This window comes from Anguilla rostrata, chromosome 8, assembly GCF_018555375.3.
Source record: "Anguilla rostrata isolate EN2019 chromosome 8, ASM1855537v3, whole genome shotgun sequence".
Taxonomy (NCBI): domain Eukaryota; kingdom Metazoa; phylum Chordata; class Actinopteri; order Anguilliformes; family Anguillidae; genus Anguilla; species Anguilla rostrata.
In genome coordinates, this window is record NC_057940.1 from 27,774,238 (window position 1) to 27,793,700 (window position 19,463).

The window sequence follows — 19,463 nt, forward strand, 5'->3', positions numbered from 1 at the left end:
GTCCTGTTCTTGCAAGTGAGGTCTTGACCTTTAAGGATAAGGGGTGTTTTATGCTTCTCCACTGTCTAAGTGTGCACAATTTGTGAGCTTTCTTGGAAAGAGACAGCTCAGAAGCCAAGGAAGTAGAAACCACTCCTGAACCAGGATATGTAGGGGGTATAGTTCACAATCCAAGAGAAACTGCATGTAAGCACAATCAGAGAGCTCCAGGATGGAAAAATGCGGTTCATGTTCCTGTCTCTGCTACTCCGTCAGGATGATCTGAAACAATAATCGTGAGTCACAGGCCTTCTCATTTATTCCATTACAGTGTGCCTGGTGAGACTAAGCAGCCATTGCAGAAAAATGAAATGCTGGTCTTAGTTAATGCTCCCAATCAGGGGCCATCACCGTGTTGGCTTGTGGTTTGACTTTTTGGTCAAAATGCAATTTTTACCACGGACATACAAAACTTGAAGTGGTCAAGTTTTAATTTATTTATTTATTAGTCTCAGAAAACATTAGATTGTCAATATTTTGACAAGAAAATGATTGCAATGTATATTATCATTCCACAATCAATTTCTTTTTTTTTTGCCACAGACACAGACAAGTCTTGCCACGGACACGTTTGTCCGTGTACGGACACGTTGATGAGCTTTGCTCCCAATCCCCCTGCAGCTCTGAGAACCAGATTACAAGAGCTGATGCTACATCAAAGAACCTGTGGGCTGAAGGGGAGGTCATTTCCGGAGAAAGTAGAGGCACTCCCTCGCTCCGTAGCCTGAAAAAAGGGGTCGGAGCAACACAGAAGTTTGTTGCCACAGAAACCGTGCTATTGGGGGCCATCTCTCAGGGAGCTTACACAGAGCGTTGGGATTGATAAGCAACTCCCCCCCCCCTTCTCTGACTCAGACCGGGCAGTAATGTTAAAGTTCCGATTGCCCTCCCGATGAATGGCTTTTCCATGCCCCCCTAGTAACTGGAACATCGGTAACCATAAACTATGTGGTCTGTTTGCCCTGAGAGAGATCCAAAACACCAGGCCACTGGCACAGAAGCTTTAATCACTCTCTTGTTCCAAGGGGGTTATGTCACTCCAAATGACTCATCACTGCCAAATGAGCTGCATTACATAACAAGGAAAACACTTACGAATGCTAAGTGTCTAATTCCAATGCAACACAAGCACAAGAGCAACCTTTGAATTCACTGGAATCCTATACTTAAGTTCACTGTTGGAAGTACCTTGATCATTAGCGCCTTCAAAAAATTACATTTAGCAAGGCCCATAAAAATAATTCCCTGGGGCATTTGTAATGTTTCGCCTAGTCTGTCATCATCAGTATTCACCACTGAAAACTGAAGCAGTTAACTGGTCATTTGACATTATGCTGCTTTCCATCACAGGGTCATTAACTTACAGAAAACCCAGAGCTGTGACTCTGCGCCCCCCTTCACATTTCAGTCGGTTCTGAAAACGGGGGCGTGCATTTCATGTCCATTTGTACAAATGCTCTTCACTCACCGGGCTGCTTAATTCAGTACCGGAAAAAAGGAACAATCGGGTTTGTTCTTTCCTATTACACTGTGGCTATTCATGTCCATACTCCCAGCCGAGGAATAAAGACACCCCATTTTGTTTCTCTTTTTCATTCAGAAATTCACTGTGCTGAAATTTGTGCAATTTTCGGCATTCACAAATTAACTGTAATTTTTCTTAATTGTTGCACTTTGGAAGAAATGAGATGAATGAGAGAAGAAATGTCCTTTATGATTTAATGTGCCCTCATAGCCTGACAGTACACAGTGCAGAACATACAGCATCTGGGACCCACACCAAGAATCTGACTGAAAAACAAAAATGTAAAAAAAAAAAAAGAAGAAAGAAATCTCAAGCCTTAAAAAGTCAATGGCTTGCCCTCCTCTGCAGTGTGTCTGACGTCAGCAGAATTCATTGCCTAAACAAGTACGGTGGGAACTTCAGCCCAAAAGCTGTGTGGACCAACACGATTGCCAGACCCACACAACAAAGACCACAGCAAAGGAAGCCAAAACAAGATCTAACCTAATAAGGTAAAATCAGTCCTAACATTTTGTGAAAATCCCCCCTCAGAGCAGGCTAGCTTCATCAGATATGTTTGTGTCCTGCATGTTTTAAAACCCTGCGCATTCTTCATGGCTTACTAATACCAAGCTTTGACTCCAATCTGCCGCTCTGGTTGGGATTCCCTCCAAGAGCGGACGTTATGTTTGTTTACTGCAGTGGATTAATTAATGTGCACATGCTCTGCTGAGGCTCCTTATTTACAAATGTTTTTTTGCCTAATATGGGGCTGCAATTCTGAGTTTGCGCACACACACAGCAGACTCCCATTGGTCCTGCCAGGATGCCGTAAAAAGTGTTGAATTCCATGTCGCGGCCTCTGTAAACTTGGCGGGAGATAAGACACGATTCTAGAAATGTTGAGAAGCCCATCCTTCTGGCAACCTTGCCTGTCTGTCACATGCCGTTTGTAAACTTCTAAATCATGTTGGAAAGGGCTATGCCTGGAGAGTAACAGCGATGGATTTGTCTCCCAGGCATCCTCATATATCACTGACAAACAGCATATCCATGGCGCTCTAATACACACTGCTCTGCCAGTGACCCACTCAAGCATGTGGTCTCATTTCAGGTAGTGAAAGTGGGTGGGTTGCCAGTCATTCAAAACAAGGATGGTGGGAGGGCTTAGTATGAACAATTCTCTAAACCTACAGAGACAGAACTCCCTCCATCCATCCACCCATTCATCATCTATATCTGCTTATCTTGGGCAGGGTCGTGGGGGGAACTCCCTCCAAAGGACCTTTAGAGGGGTCCAAAGAGCAAACTGGGGCATTATCTGAAAGACCTGCTTCAATTTTGGGCTGGCTATTTTTTCTACAATTGGAAAAAACTCCCCAAATTAAGAGTAAAAATCAAATATTAACTGTGTGTCTCTCTTTAGCAGCTGAAACAAAATGACAGAGTCATTAAATTTTGATGGAGAGGGATCCTTTGGTCAAAGACAAAGGTGTGTCATTTCTCAGAGAAACCTCCCAGTGTGATCCCAAAGTAAAGGTCCACCTCACAGACTGAGAAAATTTTTCCCTCCATTTCAGGAAGGGGAATCCATGGGATGTAAGAACAGGCTTTTCACCTGAACATGGTGTGAGGGTCCGCAGTGACAGACCCAGGCAGTGTTAGCGAGCCTTGGGTGGGCCTGCTGTCCAGCACTGACCTCGCTGCCCCTCACGCGTCCGCATTGCTATCCCAGGGTGCCCCGCTGTCAAGGCAGCCACAGCAGATGCCACATGAACAGCTTCTGTTGCCCCTGGCAGCGACACAGCCTCGACCCCTGGCTTCTCCTACCTACCTTTCAATGGCTGATTACTCTTGTCAGGCAACTACTGATGAGGGTAAAAAAAAAGACAACTGGAGTGACCCCCCCACCCAGCTCCATTCCCCACGCTGTGGAAATGACAAAGCCAGATAGCAGTGAATGACCTCCCCGCTTTCACCTTCTCTGTGTCCGCAGGCTCTGAGAGGACAGGGCCAGGGTTAATGATTGACTCCAGTGTCTGGGAACGGCTGCTGATTCCATCCCATAATAGTGGACGTGTGCCCCCATAAAGGCAAGACTCCTTCAGACATGGGCCAAATTTTGATGAGCACAGGTTTGCCTGCCGAAGATAACAGTAACAGGAAGATCTCCTTCTCCTTCTCAGAACACCCACCACGGGACCTCTATCGGGAAGAGTAAACATCCCTTGAACTTTGTCCTGTAGAGGAAGCCCTTGTGTTTTTCTAGTCTAGCTTTCTGTGTGCCATTCTCAAACTGTCACTTGTGCTACTTCTATGTTATCACAGGAAACCAAATGAAATAGTTCCTGCAATATGTCCAGTAAATGGTAAACAAATGAACTCATTCCTCACTTTATATCACTTCCGGCAAATCACACCTTCAAAGCACTGCTGGTTTGCTTTTCCAGATCACCCCCTTTACCACGGCAGCCATTTTCCTTATTCTGTATTCAAAATCAATATAGATCACGCCAATGATACCATCAGCATAGCACGCAAAAACTGCATCACTTCTCCAAAATGCCTGAAATCAATGGCTAATACTATGTAAGATAACACCAGATGGATGTATGTTGCAAATGAAAAGAAGGTACGTTTTTACATAGGCTGAGAGAAGGGACTTGTTTTGTTGTTGCACTGAAAATTGAGGCTGTCCACTATGAGGGGAACAGAATCATTCCATCCATTCCTCAAATGATGAACTCGGAGTGTCTGAAACACAGATATAGACCGTACAAGGATCTGATCCACTGATATTATCCTGTGGGTGAGGGATATACACATTTATCACAGGCAGAAGCATTCCGTCTCCTTGTATGGTTCTTCTCTCAGCCTGCCAAGGTTGGGGAAAGCCAGGCCTCACATGCTACTTGTTAATGAAGTGGCCAAGCAGTTTATCTGCGCGTTCTTTCAGATGTAAATTATGCAGCCAATGGGCCTCCCCTTCAAAGGACCAATGGCAGACCACTGGACTGTATAATGGACGAGCATTTTAACTCTCGTCTATAAGTGTGCCCCGCCATACATTTCAGACTTCCTACTGCCTGTTTTCTCATTGTTTGCCCTCAGCTGTTCCTTGCAAGTCCTGATGCTTCCGTGCCTCTCCGTCCCATTCAAGTATTTTTCCGAAACCTGATAACTATCGCACCAGATACATGGATGCATATTTTCTCCGCTGATAATTGTCAAAGGTCTCCAGCTCACTCACACTGCTGTACTGTACAGTAATTCATCCCTATACAGAAACTGAGATTAATTACATCAAGATAGCCCTGGTGCATTAGCACGTGCCATTCTTTGCATATGCAAAGACAAAAGTGCCGCAGCCTGTCCCTCTCCGAGTTCAGTGCGGGGCAGGTCGGTAAGGATCATAATGGTTTGAAAATGAACTGAAGAATTAGGGCATTCCCTTTTTCACTCCTGTTCGGATAACAGGGGGAGAAATGGAGGATTATAAAGAGGATCAAGCTGAGGTGAAGAAATCTTTCTGATGTTTACAAGGACCGGTGAGGTGAGGCCGGTGGAGGGGGGGATCAGAAGCTCCGGGACCTTTCGTCAGCTCCCAGGGGAGGAATAGTTCTGACAGTGCCGTCCACTCAGATTCATGTGACATGAAAGGGGGGAGGGGGGTACCCCTCTACAAAGAGAGGTGCCGCCCATTTCCCTGGGACCGCAGTGCGGCCAAGCAAATCAACGGGTCTCAGGTCCACTGTCCTTCCCTGCCACCGCCCATTAGTTGCCTGTTGACATGCCAGAGCCCGAGACACCCATGCCTCTTTCACTCGGCTATAGCCATTGTTCCCCAGTCCCCAGAGCTGACAGCTTATTTCTGGCACAGGAAGTTTCCATTTCAGTTCTCACAAAACACCGGCACAGAGAGAAAGTTTAACTCATAAGACTGAGGCCAAACATAACTACTGTAAATGAAATGCCGCGTCTTCATTTACGCATGGGTGAGACTACCTTGGGTACAGGTGATGCTCTTCCCACGTTACCAATGTGTGAGCCCCTTGAATATGTCACTTTAAAAACACAGCTCCAAAGAATCCTTGAGAAAATCCACTGCAATAAACTTACAAGTACTGTACACAACAGACTTTAAAGGCAGAACAGACATTCAAAGCAAACCCAGTGAAACACAAGCCGCTTGTCTAAGCAGGATCTCAGCATGGGGCTGACCCACAGCTTACCAGCATGGGTTACTCACCGGTGTGTGTACGCCACGCAGGGTAGCCCTGGAAGAACGTGGTCCCCCCCAGCTCAGCGCAGTGTGCACTGCCCGCAAGCCCTGTCCGCTCTGGTCTCTCTCTCTGCTAGCTCTCCCTCTCTCCTCTCTCATTTTTCTCTCGCTCACTTTTTACTCGCTCGGCCTGGGAAGAGCTTCCCGGTTGACGGGCGTTTCCATGGCAACCCCCGGGGGCCCGTTCAAAAGCGATCCTCCTCCTCCGCCTGCCAGTTCTGGGCTCCCTCAATGAGGAAAGCTCTTTGTTGTGAAAAGGTGATATTTCACAGTGCAGGGTTAAGGACAGGAGAACGCAAATAGTTTTGCCAACACCACGTCCACCACCCTAATCACCACCCACGCCCACGAGCCCTCCCAATGTGTCCCCACGGCTTGTGTACCTCTCCCGCACTTCCCCTCCTCGCTACTTGTGCTGGCATGCAGAGGGCAGGGTTCTGGGCAGTGGAGTAAAGAGCAGGGGTTGGAAAAAAAGAGCCTTTGGATCACGTTGTTAAGGAAATCTCAGAGGGACTTACTGACTCATTAGCTTTTGAGGTGCCGCCTGCACCTAATCGGGTTTAGGCCCCTTTAGACCACCTCTCCGCTGTACAAGGTTTTTGTGGCCTCTTATCAAAGCCTCCACACACCCAAATGAACAGAACACCTCCCTAGGGGAGATCCAGATACATGCAGTTGGGTTTCCCATGCTTTACAGAGCTGTATTTTGAAATGTCTGTTGAGGTAAGCAGTGATTAAGGGACACAACCCCAAAAAAACTTCAGGGCCCTGCTATGTTCACTCTTAAGACTGCCATTACGTTGTTAGCATACTTAGCATTTTACATGCATTAACTTTGAGCCAACATCCATGTTTGTAACAAGCTCGGAAGAGAAGGCAGTACACAGGTGGGCAATGACAGATTTCAACAGAAAAGGCCAAGCTTAAAGCATCCTAAGAAACAGTGCTTTTTATATTGAGGATTAAATAAGAATGCAGCCAGACAACAGTGACACAGTTAGTGGACATCCCAACCAGCTTTACATTAGATATGAAACCAGTTTGGGGCACTGCATTCAGATTCCTCAAACAACTGATAACATGAAACCTGCCATTAGAATGCTATGAGGATAAAACCCCCATTAACAGAGAACAGAAAGACTAAGTACACCTCAAGAGGAAACACAGACTAAAAAATGCACCTGTACTGAGGCATTTACCCTCAGACGCCATGCTTTAACCATTCATGGTAAAGTGAACCATCCCTTTAAAACAAGCTATTCCAGCTATTCCAGCTACTTTCGGTGACACACAAACCAGATCCCTTTTTAGTTGCGCAATGCAGCCGGCTGCCTTTTTGCTAATCCAGTCTCTAACTGAAATTTTAATCACGCATTTGCATTTGCCGTAAACATTTAAACGGCCCTTTCAATGTCATGGACAGCCATGTCTGCCTGATTTCACAGTTCACTTTCAGAGTGGAATAGACGGAGTCAGCTAGTAGTTAATAATTCAGCGGTTAAAGAGGCTGGCTCGGGTAGGATTCTCTCAGACCAGTATGGTGTACACTTACAGAATCTGGTTATTGAAAATGTTTTTGCCAAGCAGTTGGAGCCACATTTAAAAAAAAGGGGGGGGGGCTAAATTGTTTGAGCAGTGTTGCAGGCTTCATCACTCTGCTGTCCCCCTGTCCCCTGCTGTGATCCAGTTCTATGAATTTTCGCCCTGACTGTCAATGGAGCTGACCACTGTTCTGGCTGATGTCCTGGTGCCCCTGTCTCTCTCTCAGGTCCCCATGTGAAACACGAGCCAAACCATCCTCTACCTGTTCCAGAAATCTCAACTGTCTATTACTCCTAGCACTGTCCGCTCTCTGGTCTTTCTCCATGAGCTGTCCCTCTGTTTCCCTTACTCTCTTGCTTTTTTTCCCCCTCCAAACACAACAGCATTGGTCAGAGAATCAAAGTGATAAAATATAATTTTATCTTTTATACGTTTACAATTCTCTACCTTAGAACCTTCCTCAGTATTTTATTGAAGTTCATGTCACTTTCTTTTTGCTATTGTTATAAGCCTTTTACATAAATCATGATTATAACTGTATTTGTTTGGCCTTTTCTGCATTGCATTGTTAAATAACTTCCATTTTTGAAGTGAAACATTTATACATAACATGGGCTATGATGATAACCATTATTACGTACTTATTATTACGACAAATTGTTTTTTCATCAGCTAAACAACATGTGACTGTAACATACAGTAAGAATAGAATACATTAACATTAACCACACTAAAATTTCTGCAATATCAGCAAAGGATTATCTGGTTTTTCCAGTTTTTCCACACACTGATAAATAAAATTAAGCAACATAAACAAACCATGGCACAACCATGGCCGGATAGAAACTTCTTGCACAGCATCCACACACAACCAAACCCCCATTTAAAATCAAAGTGCAAACTACAGCAGAAATCGGTGAACGAAACACCTCCAAACACCTTTGGAAGATTTTCACCACAGACAACTGCTGCCAAAGGATAAAGCATCCAAAGACAAGAATTCTTGGCCCAATAAATTCTACAGGGTTGCATAACGGAAACATGTACAAATTACCCTTGATGGATATATAACCCCACTTAATCCCTTACAGGCAGGGCCATTTGCAGTAGATAGATGTGGGGAAGTTACTGTTTAACACGAGTGATCACACAGTTAGATTGTTCTTATTTACATATCCATGCCCTGCAAAGTGACAGATAAACAGTATCATTTTCAAAAATCTGAATGGGGAAATGAGTTCTGAACACTACCAGCTCACAGATTTAAAACTGGGGGAGGTTTGTGGAGAAGGTAGACACATAAATGACCCTCAGTTCTGATAAATGAAAGATCAAAGAACAAATATAGATACTAAACAGCCAATTCAGACAATAATAAAAGTAGGATGTGATCTGTGAAATCTACTCCTTGTGAAACGAGGGTCCCTTTGTGTGCATTTTTGACAAATGCTTGTCCCTAAGGCAGTTCCTCATGGGAGGATGCTGAAACAGCGCTTTGCCAGAGGTGTAGAGCCTGACAAAGGACATGCATTCACCAGGGGCTGCAGCAACCAAAAGTGACATCTAGCCAGGTTTGTACAAAAAAGCTCAAGATTTGTAAACAGGTAAGAACCGCTCACCTGAAACATCTGAAAAAAAATTGGAATGCACTTTGACAAGGAGGAAGTTCTGACTACAGCAGGGCTCTTTGTGTATACAAACTCAAACAGGGAAAACTATGACTGTTCTTTTGTGTTGCTACGAGATGATAAAATCTCCCATTTCACAAACAGATACGTTCCTTACAGTGTAAAACAATCTGATTCGGCCTGTCTTGAAACTTGATCAAAAACACTTGTGCTCTCCGGAAGAGAGCTATTGCTGTCTCTATCAATCCACTATCATGAAGATGAGAGAGGCATGTCTCCACTTCAGAAAACTTCCCTCTTACTGTGCCTCTCTGTCCAAAAGCTGACTGTGAAACAAAGAATACTGTACACATAAGACCTATTCTGGCAATAGCTACTCAAACTCATTCAACAGTAGAAGATTCACACAAAACATAAGAATTTCAATACATGTACTGTAATTTGTCTGCTTGTAATTCACTGTGCTCACTGCTAGAGAGAGTGTTAAACAGGAAGGTTTTGATAGTCAGCGTGAGTAAGTGGACAGAGCAGTGAGTAGTGAGTAGTATAGTACTTACAGTAAGGTCTCAACAGTAGGGTTGCTGTAGTGCAGGGAAGCAGGGAGAGAAAGCGAGTGTCTTTGCTGTTTGTGTCTTTTCTCTGTTCTCTCTCTTGCTCTCTCTCGCTCACTCTCTCTCTCTCTCTCTCTCTCAGGTCAGGGTTTGGCTAAAATCTCCAGTGAGTGACTCAGGCTGGGTTTGTGTACTTGTGCGACTGTTTTCTGTGCATGGGTGTGTGCGCCTGTGTGTGTGTGTGTGTCTCAATACGCACGAGCGTGGAAGCATGCACTCGCCCCGCGCCACCCACCCACTCTGTAGCTATGCTGGAGCGCTGTAATAGTTTCCATACACAGCTGGAAATAATAGCGATTCCCGTGCAGGCACAGTTTGAGTGGCCCCGCCCTTTAGTGATCCATGAGCAGGAAAAGGCAGGCACTTTCTCAATCTGTTTTTCTGAATGTGCAGCATGGGGCCAGCTCCCAAAGTCCATTTCAATGTCTGAGCCCCATATATGAGGACACACTGGGGACGCACTGTGCTTGCTCCTGTCCCTCAAAGTTTATCAGTATGTAAATAACAGGTCAAATGAGGTGCTGTGAGGACACCGCAAATCTGGACACTAGGGGTCTCTGTAGAGCAATGCGAAATACTTGTCAATTTTCATCACTCTTCAGAACTCGCATATGCAATGCACAGTTTTATGGTGTTTGTTTTAGAAGGCCACCAACATGATTAAAGATACATACTGCCACCTGCTACTTTTGCCTACATTTCCAAAGGTGCTTCAATTTAAGAACAAATATTAAGTTATGATATGCTAGATTACAATGTTGACCCACCCCTTGCGCATTAAAATTAAATATAATCACCAGGGTGTGTGAATGTGTATGCACACACATGCATTAACAGATTGTAACCAATATGTGGGGAGACGCACACACACCCACACACACATGCACAAGCACACACACGCACTCACACATACACATACATGCACACGCACACACACAGCTGGAATAGATTGTGCTCTTGTGGAACTCAGTGTTTCCACTGTGTTGTCCAAAAGCAGGCAGGCACAATGGGGGAAAGGGCTTCTCTTGCCCAACCAGCTCAGAAACAGAGTGCCTGACACCGTGGGGAGGGGAGGAGCTGCCAGGGCTGCCAGTCAGAGAGTGAGAGGTGGACAGCGGGACGCTAGGCTGCATTACAAACACTCAAAATGATCAATAAAGCTGAATAGCAGCAAACAAATAACAAAACCATTAGCTGACGCCGGTCGATCAGGCTTCACGCTACGTGATATGCATGAGGTGTGGGGAGAGGCCATAAAATAACATCGCTGCACCAAAGACACCTTTGCAGTGTGAAACCCACCAGAGTAAACGAGGACATTGTGTCCCTCACTGTGAAATTCAGGCAAAATCAGTCCCATCTACTAAGTCTACTAAATTTCCAGAATGACTTAGTGAAGTTAATTTATGTGATTATGATAATTACATTTTCACACATAAATATCGATTGCAGTTGTCCATTGAGCATTAAGCTTTCCAAATTTATTCTGTATGACTTGTATAGTTGGGTAATGTATTTGTTTTCAGTAATAAATATCAATATTATTTTGTAATTGTCCATTCACTTTAGACTTACTGTATGGTTAGCTGCAGTATTTACCTATACTCATAACTCCTTGACAAATTGAGGTGATTTCTGTTTCCAAATGGCATTATCTTAATGGAATCCGGCAGGGTGACATGGCCAGAGACAAAGTATGCAACCCTGTATCTGGCTATTGTGCCCTGTTATTCTGAAATAACACTGGAATTAAAGGAGAACGACAGGCAGACAGGAAGATGAGTACATCACGTGACGAGAGTACAGAATGTTATGCCAACACCGGTGAGTGTTGGAACTGACCAACAGATGTTTCCCTGCTCCCAAAAGTACACTGCACCCACCCACTGCCCTGGTCCCAGAGGTGCTCCCTATCCTGTACTAGAGAGAGGGAAGTGGCTTTACTTACGGTTCGGGTCTGTACGGAGCTCCTCTCCCCGTTCACCACCTAGCTGGTGCTCCAAGCAGCAACAGTCCAGTATTGAATTCCTCCAGCCTCTGCCCTCAGAACTGCACCCAGCACCGCTGTCCAAAATAAATATTTAACAGCCCAGCGACGCAATAAACAATCAAAGGTCACACCCTTCTTTTTCACTTCCTTCTCCTGCCTTCAAGAGTTTTATTGTTATTCCACTGGTTTATGACATTCTTCATGCGATAAATCATACATCGTGCTGTACTGGGCAGAATCACCAAGAACACCCATGTCATTCCCATGGAGCTGTTATATATATATATATATATTTTTTTTTTAATCCTGACTTTATTTGGCAATATGACAAGCTATATAAAGACATGAATATTTTTTCCAGCTTACTGCAGTTTCCGGAGGGGCTAAAGTAGTGGAGAGGGACCAGGAACAGATGCTTCATTCTGTCAATGTCACTGTTAAAGTATGCGGCTCCTCACGCAATTGAGTGCTTCTCAGTTCCTCTGCTGCTGTAATACAATACTTTCAAGTTGAGACAGCTATTTTTATTTCTTTCGGTTTTGCTTTTTATGAAGGAAATCGGGCAGTCTGCCCTCTTTTCATATGTTATGCTTCATTCAGACAGAAAGACAGCAGAGAGGGTAACAGACAAGGGATCACAGCTCAGAAGGTGCCATTGCTGGGGATCAAACCCCTGGGCACAAGAGGAGTATTTCATATGGCTTGAGAGTTGGCTCCACTATGGACTGCACCATAAGTTCCGCCTTGGGCCGCCATTTTAACCCCAAACAATTGTCACTATCACTCACTCACTTTTGGTACTGCGACTCTCAGATTGAGACGCAGCAGCATTCTAAAGAGCGAGCCCATAGTTCCATAAATACATGCAGAATCCTTTATTGCTACAGTAGTTGTCTCCGACAACAATTCCTGTTTGAATGACACTGAGCAGGGGTGCAGTTGACCCTTGTTCAGCATCTCACTAAACGCTCCACCCATGACGGGACTTTACCTGGAATAGACTATCACGTGCAACGACCATGAGTCAGCTAGGACTTCTGCAGTACTCTGCACCATGACCTGCGGAATATAAACCACTGGCTCTTTGGAAAGTGTATCACAGGAGTGCACAGGTGTGGCGCTACTAGCAAGGGTTCAGGTGACAAACAGCGGGATATGGAACAAAAGTAGATAATGGTTGTTCTATAAGTACCCTATTTGCATAACAGTACAGCAGTGACATTTGCCCAAGGACACAGATATGAGATATGTATAGTAGTGAACTGAGATGCCTTCTTTGAGGAATGAAGTCAAGATCAAGAGCACATGGCGTAGAAGTGCTGAATAATGAGAGGGAATTGGGCTTGCAAGTCCAGGGATAAAACGTCAATTCCCAAGCAGGGCACTGCTGATAAACCATTGAGCATGGCGCTTAACCTGAATTACTTCAATATCCATCTGTGTAACTGAAAATTCATTGAACTATTTTACAGTACTTGTTTTGAATTTACCAGTGAAGTAAATGCATTTTAACTTAATATTCTTGAAAATATTTTCATTTTATTTTGATATTATGGATATATATAGCTTGCATTCAAGATAAAAAATACACACACACACAAATACAATGTGTTTTATCCTCAACTACGAACTCCAAAGCATGCATGCAAAGAGTGCTTTGTGCTGTTTCAGCAATACAATTATTTTTGTGACACAGTTTTTTTTTCTTTATTTTTATAGAGGATATTAGTTAAGTTGAAAAGACATCATTGACAAAAAACAAAAAGCCAACAGAACATACAGAATGTTAAAAAAATATGTTAAAACAGCTGATTATGAACTTTTAATGTGTACTGTTGACATACTTAAGTGAAAAGAAAAAAAAAATGTAATCATGTAAAGAAAATATTGATTGATCTTTGGGTACCTCCTACTCTAGAGACTTCTGAAAAAAAAACATGTATTATGCCCCTGATGAAGGCATGATCTGAACCCTGATACTTTTTTGGTAATAATATCAATGATATCTGGTGTGCATTTGTCATCAGTTTAGAACTGTTCAAAGAGACCAGCACCAGTACTTCAACCTTCAGTATTTTTGTGACAGCTTTAGTAATTGGGTAGGCAAGCAGATTTTTATGAATTGTTTTGACAAATATATTACAGAATACTTTGTTTATATAAGCACATTCATGCCATAAAGAAAGCTTTTGTTGAGATAGGAGGATACACTGGAGAAGCTAATACTTATTTCTGGTGAACAGACACCTGGCCGTTGTCAAGTGACAAGCTGGTGACCTGATCAAAGCAAGTTGTTGCCCTTATTGAAGCCAAGGGTGGAGGTCAGTGGGGCTTGTAGGCACACAACATCAGTGTGTGGAGCAAGCTCAGGGTCAGAAGGTCTGCAGAAGTTGGTTCAGTGCCTTGTTCACCTCTGCGGACTGGGAGGCTGCACTCTCTCTCAAACGCTGGCCCATTTGAACGTGCAGAGCTTGACACAATGAAACGATGGGGGCTCTGTTGTGGGAGGATACTAGCAGCTTCCACAGTAACGGGAGGACCTTTTGCTCCACAATCTGTGGCTGCCTCGGGTATAGGCCTGTCACCATACCTGAAGGACAGACCAGGCAAAGGACGCAAGCGGTCAATAAAACAAAATCAATCATAGCTGGTTCCCATATCCAATACCGCACCAATTCGCCATGGTAACAATATTAGCAACATAAAAGTTATATGAATGTATTCAATGGAAACCCCAAGTCAGAATTCTGCTCCTGCCACAGAGCTGTGAGTTACCAGCCAGCTTGTCAATCAGGTGCCCTTTTGCTTTCCCATTCAGGAGCTGGGCCTTGGTGCAAAGAACCTCCAGCAGCAGAGCGTTATCTAGAACAGATGAGAAAGAATGTCCAGTGTTGCAGTGTCTCCCACCTGCCTTTGATACTGGAGGCCAAAAAGGGGCTTTAGAGACTGTAGAGACCTTACCCAAATGCTGAATGAGAGAATTCAGAGCACCGTCAGCAGCGTTGTGAATGACATCAATTTTGCTGTTTAGGTGATTGTCGACAATAGCCGGCACCAGGAATTTCACAACCTGAGCTAAGCTGTCCTTCAGCAGGGGGATCATTGCCTGCAGGGCCTCCAGCGCATGCTGATTGATCTTTCGGTTTGACTCCTGCAGTCTTGCCACAATGGCATCGAAAACCTTGAGCAAAGAGACGGAAGAGCAAGACTAGTCCTACATCCAGTACAGTTTGATGGAGATTGTGGCCAGAAGCTCCGCAGGGTGACACAATTAGCTCTAGCTTTGCTTAGGAATGGGAGGGTTTCAGTCGGATTGGATGACAGCATTTCAATGCTAACCAGCAACCCCTGTCGACTCCCCCAAGTTTGTCTGTTGAGCTGCACATGATGCATCTCCGTCCGATTCACGTCAGGGCAAGTCCGATGTGTGAAATGCGATGTGATATGTACTGGTGGCTGACGTCACATGGTTCTGAGAAGAGCGCAAGCTTCTCGCCACTCTCCCAAATCAAAAATGGAGGTTGCAATAAACATGATAAGGCCCAAATTGAGGAGAAAATTTGGGCCTGTTCAAAACAACTTTTTGAATGGACTTACTGGATATTTGCATGCCACCACCAAATCAGGTTTTTCCTTGCAGTCTGCTACTATTTTGTCAACAGCCTCAATGCGTTGCGGAAAGTCTTTGGATGCCATCTGGACCTTCATTGCCTCGATGTATTCTTCTTTCTGGGCCATACTGTACTGTTTAACCTTAGCTGCAGCTTGATTTATACCAGGCAGAGAGCTTTTGTGGTCTGAAGTTGGACTGTTGGTCCGTGTTTTGGCAAATTCCTGCCAAATACAGTAACCAGCATAAGTACGGATTACCCACAATGCCACTGCTACAAGAATACAATGAACCACACAACAGATACACTATGTGAAAAGATGTATCTTGTATTGTTACATCAACCTACTTCAAACCTGGCAACCTCTTATCGCACAGCCTACCTGGGCCCTTTTAACGATGTCCCTAATCTCTGGAATGTCTTTCGCCGGTATGTATTTCCTCAACATTTTATCAAAGTCAGGATGGGGTGCCATAAAAACGAGAACCTGGCGACCAAAGTGTCTGAAGGAAAACAAACTAAATGAACCATGTGGAAGAAGAGCAAAGGAACGATTATTTCGTTACGTGGCGGACAGGTGAGCCCTTACCTGACTTCCTGCGAAGCATCTTGGGCGAGTCGGGCTGCAGTAGGCAGGATGCACTCAGTGATGCCACGTGTGTCAGAAAGTAGGCGGGCCGCGTCGGTCATTTCCACCAGGTTGAGCAGGTGCTGACTTGCACACTTCCTCACCACACTATTAAGGTGTCTATACAGCAGAAAAAACACCGGTAAACTCTGATGTTCCAGCACAGTCTTCTAAATGTTCTTGTTATGCTAGCTAATCCAGTGTGGCCATTATATATTTTTATATTACAATATGCTGCTATGAATCATCCTGCATTCAAAGGAATAACAAGCAATGGCAAGAAAAATCCCACCCAACCCTATTGAAGTGCAGATTATTTATTGCCTTACCCATATGTACTAGAAGAACCAATAAATAGTCTGCACCTCAACAGGGTGGAATAAACAAAGGCTGCTGCAGAAATATTTTCTCCAGTAGCCTTTGTTTATTCACCTGGAAAAAGTGGGACTGTATGTCCTTTTCACCAACAGCACTCCATCTGGGCTACGAGCCCTGATCTAGAGTCTAGTGCCTCTAAACTTAATATTCCTCCATTTTGTCAGGCGAGGGGAACTGCTATCCACCTGACAGTGCAACTCAAACATAAGCAGGTCTCTTACCTCAGGCCCCCAGCCAGCAGAGCCTTGATCACAAAGGCCACCGAGCAGTTCTGGACCATGCTATCCAGCGCAGCATCGACATCTTGCCGGATGAATTCATTGGCAATTCCCACTTTCTGAAGGAGTGCCGCGGCCGTCACCTCCAACTCCGCATCCATCTTCTTCTGTAACTGGGCGTACATCATTCCCAGTGTAGACACCGCCACCCGGGAGACACAGGAGCGCAGGTTCATAACCTAGAGGTGACCACAACTGTCAGAATTACAAAGGACGCTGAGAAAACCTTGTGCAGAGCTCAGAAAGATCTTTGTCACTAATGTTGATTAATTAAGGGCGAGTTAATTCACATGACCAGTTTACTGTAAGCACTAACAAATCAATCATTTACACTATTGAATACTGCAGAATAATTTAAACAGGCTCTCTAGGCCATTCGACAGCTTGCGCTGCAGTTTCCAGAATCAGTATAGAGGGCTGTATGCAAGAGGGAAAAACAGAAGCACCTCCAGGATGAGGGTATGGCAGACATCATGCAGTCTGGGGACCAGGATGTCTGGGTGGCTCTGCACAACGCTGTTGATGATGTTCAAGCCTGTAATGGTCTTCTCCCTTTGATTAAATAAACAACAGGGAAAGTAAAAACACATGGGTTTCAGCGAGCAGCATCAAACCACTTTGCAGCTCATTTTCATTCCGGAAGCTACAGGAGAAGGAAGGATGAGGTGCTCACCAGTCATCCATGCCCAGAAGTTCTAAGCCCTGGGCCAGCGCCTTCTTGGGGTTGTTGGTGTGCTGCAACTCCAGCTGTTTCAAGTGTGTTTTCCTCTTCAAAGTGTTCGCCACGGTCTGCTTGTCTGTCACACACAACAGCCAAAAACAACATCGTACAATCACATTTCAGCTAAGCTATCCCTGTCTAATATCCATAGGGTCGGATTAAAACTGGAATAATGTAGACTTCCCTCTTAAGGTTGCATTTAGCAGGCAAGGTTCAGTAACACTGTATTTGTATTAAAAGTTTTAAAAGAAGGTTTCAGTGTGGTTTTATGCGTATTTAATAATAAAAGGAGACTTCATAAGGGATGGATAACAGGAAGAACTACCAATAACACTTCCTGGCTTGATGTTAATTATTAGTTATTACTATGTGAGAAAGTCTTTATCGTTCTCTCACTCTTCATTATATTGCCATATGAAGCTGAGAAAAGCTACAGGAAATAGTTTTCTGATCTGAAAGATCGGGAAAGGCATTCCTTCTAACCAGAGCTGTGGGGCAGAGAAGGGCTGTGAGGCAGGGGGCTGCTGGTTTCTTGGTGGCTTGGGTCAATCCTCTTTGGAGGCGTTTTGGTGTTGGTGATGCAGCCCATCCTTTTATGACTCATGGCATCAGGACTGGTGTACTTCCTCCCATTTGTTGTTGTTGTGTCGGATTTGATGGACGTCTGCGTTTCGAGCGGACTCAAAACAGAACATGGCGATCCTTCACTTGAACTAAATTCCAGCACTGCCCAAAGAATAAAGCCAGCACAGTCCCACAGTAAGCTCCCAGTCAGTCAAGTTCTCAGTAGCGCCTCAAGATTTTCTTAAACTCAATTGCAGAGTTGGACATTATAGCAAGGTTCTCCACCCTTTAATCCAGAAGTTTCTGTAAGCAGTAAAATGTATTTAAATTTATGGATGCACCCAAATGCAACCAAAATTAGTCTGACAGCATTTCCAGTGTGTAACATGAAAAGCAAGGAACAATATTATGCAGCAAGACTATTCAGTGAGTGCAGTGAGTCAGTACATTCAAAATAAAATTCAAAACTGTGGGAATAATCTCAGGGAACCTCTATGGTGAATGCCACGCAGTCATCTTATTGACATCCACAACTGGTTCTTACCATGGCGGATGATGTCTGCACCTAAGCTGGATTCTAAATGAAAAGTCAAAGGGTCTGCGCTGGGGCCCTGGAAAGAGCAACATCAGTGGGAATTTGGTTATACCTGCTCTTTACAAGCACTCTGAACTCACAGCTTTAAATGCTTGATATACACCCGGCTTAATTTGCAATGCTACAGTAAGTTACAAAGCAGATCACTTTATATGGTGTTGATGCGTGAGATAATTCTTCTGCCGTCTACACACTGTCATAGCTTTTAAAATGAGGGTCTGCAGCACAGCCCAGTTACTGCCAAATGTCTCGTTCACCTGTTTAATGCCATTGTGGAACATGCGTTTATCCATTGATGTGGCTTTATCGGTGCAAGCGACCATCTTGTCCACCTGCGTGGCACGGTTCTGTGTGGTGACCAACATCTGTGTGCTTGCATCTTGACAGATCACAGCCTTGGCTGTCGAGTGTAGACTATTCCTTTTCTCAGTCCCAGATGTGGACGGGAGACACGCACCTGGAATGGAATGAACAGGAATCAATTCTTGAGACCTTTATGAATCAAAGGGTTAAGTCATCTTGGACCGCTAATTTTCAACCTAGGAATCTCTGGGCCAAAATTATTTTCCACTTACATTCTAAAATTCATAGTTACTTGAAAAAATATCCCACTGCCTTCATATCAGGTTGAACATTAGTGGCCGCAAACGACTTTAACCATTTAAATGGTGTCCCTAGTGCTGTAAATAAGGAGCTGTAATCGGCCATGCCAAATCAAGGTGGACCGAGAATTGCGAATTACAGAGATGCAAATAAGGAACCAACTTCAGCCTAGTACCAGCCTCAACCTTCCAGCGCCGAGGTACCGAACTGGAGACAACAGGCGACTACAGCATTAGTTAAGACATTTGCTGAATTCGGGCAGTTCAAATAGCCTACGTGGATATAAAAGAAAACGCCGCACACGTTTGTGATGCAATCCATGGTAATAAAATAAAAACGTGTCATATCTTTATTCTACATGATCGTTTAGCGCGAATGAACTGATTGTCAATTCAAAAGAAAGGAACACATTGAGAGTAAAGGTCATCATCAGGGTTTTGTTTCCTGCAAGTTTGTTTCCAGGTCATCAGGCTACATAGTTACACGGAA

The 19,463-nt window shown here is 44.3% G+C and overlaps 1 protein-coding gene across 4 annotated transcripts in view; it reads right to left on the reverse strand.

Annotated features, from left to right (window-relative positions):
- The window catches only part of sorbs3 (sorbin and SH3 domain containing 3), a 40,606-nt gene that overhangs the window by 20,794 nt on the left and 349 nt on the right, over window positions 1–19,463 (reverse strand). For 3 of the 4 annotated variants that reach the window (XM_064347501.1, XM_064347502.1, XM_064347500.1), the window contains exons 2-9: window positions 18,629–18,828; window positions 18,321–18,387; window positions 17,696–17,938; window positions 17,165–17,288; window positions 16,938–17,043; window positions 16,435–16,670; window positions 15,797–15,955; window positions 11,555–11,670 (exon numbers count right to left, since the gene is read on the reverse strand). In XM_064347501.1, the coding sequence (XP_064203571.1) occupies window positions 11,555–11,670; window positions 15,797–15,955; window positions 16,435–16,670; window positions 16,938–17,043; window positions 17,165–17,288; window positions 17,696–17,938; window positions 18,321–18,387; window positions 18,629–18,828 (1,251 nt within the window). Of the gene's footprint in view, window positions 1–11,554; window positions 11,671–15,796; window positions 15,956–16,434; window positions 16,671–16,937; window positions 17,044–17,164; window positions 17,289–17,695; window positions 18,080–18,320; window positions 18,388–18,628; window positions 18,829–19,463 lie in introns of those variants that run through there. The other variant, XM_064347503.1, reaches the window with a different exon arrangement.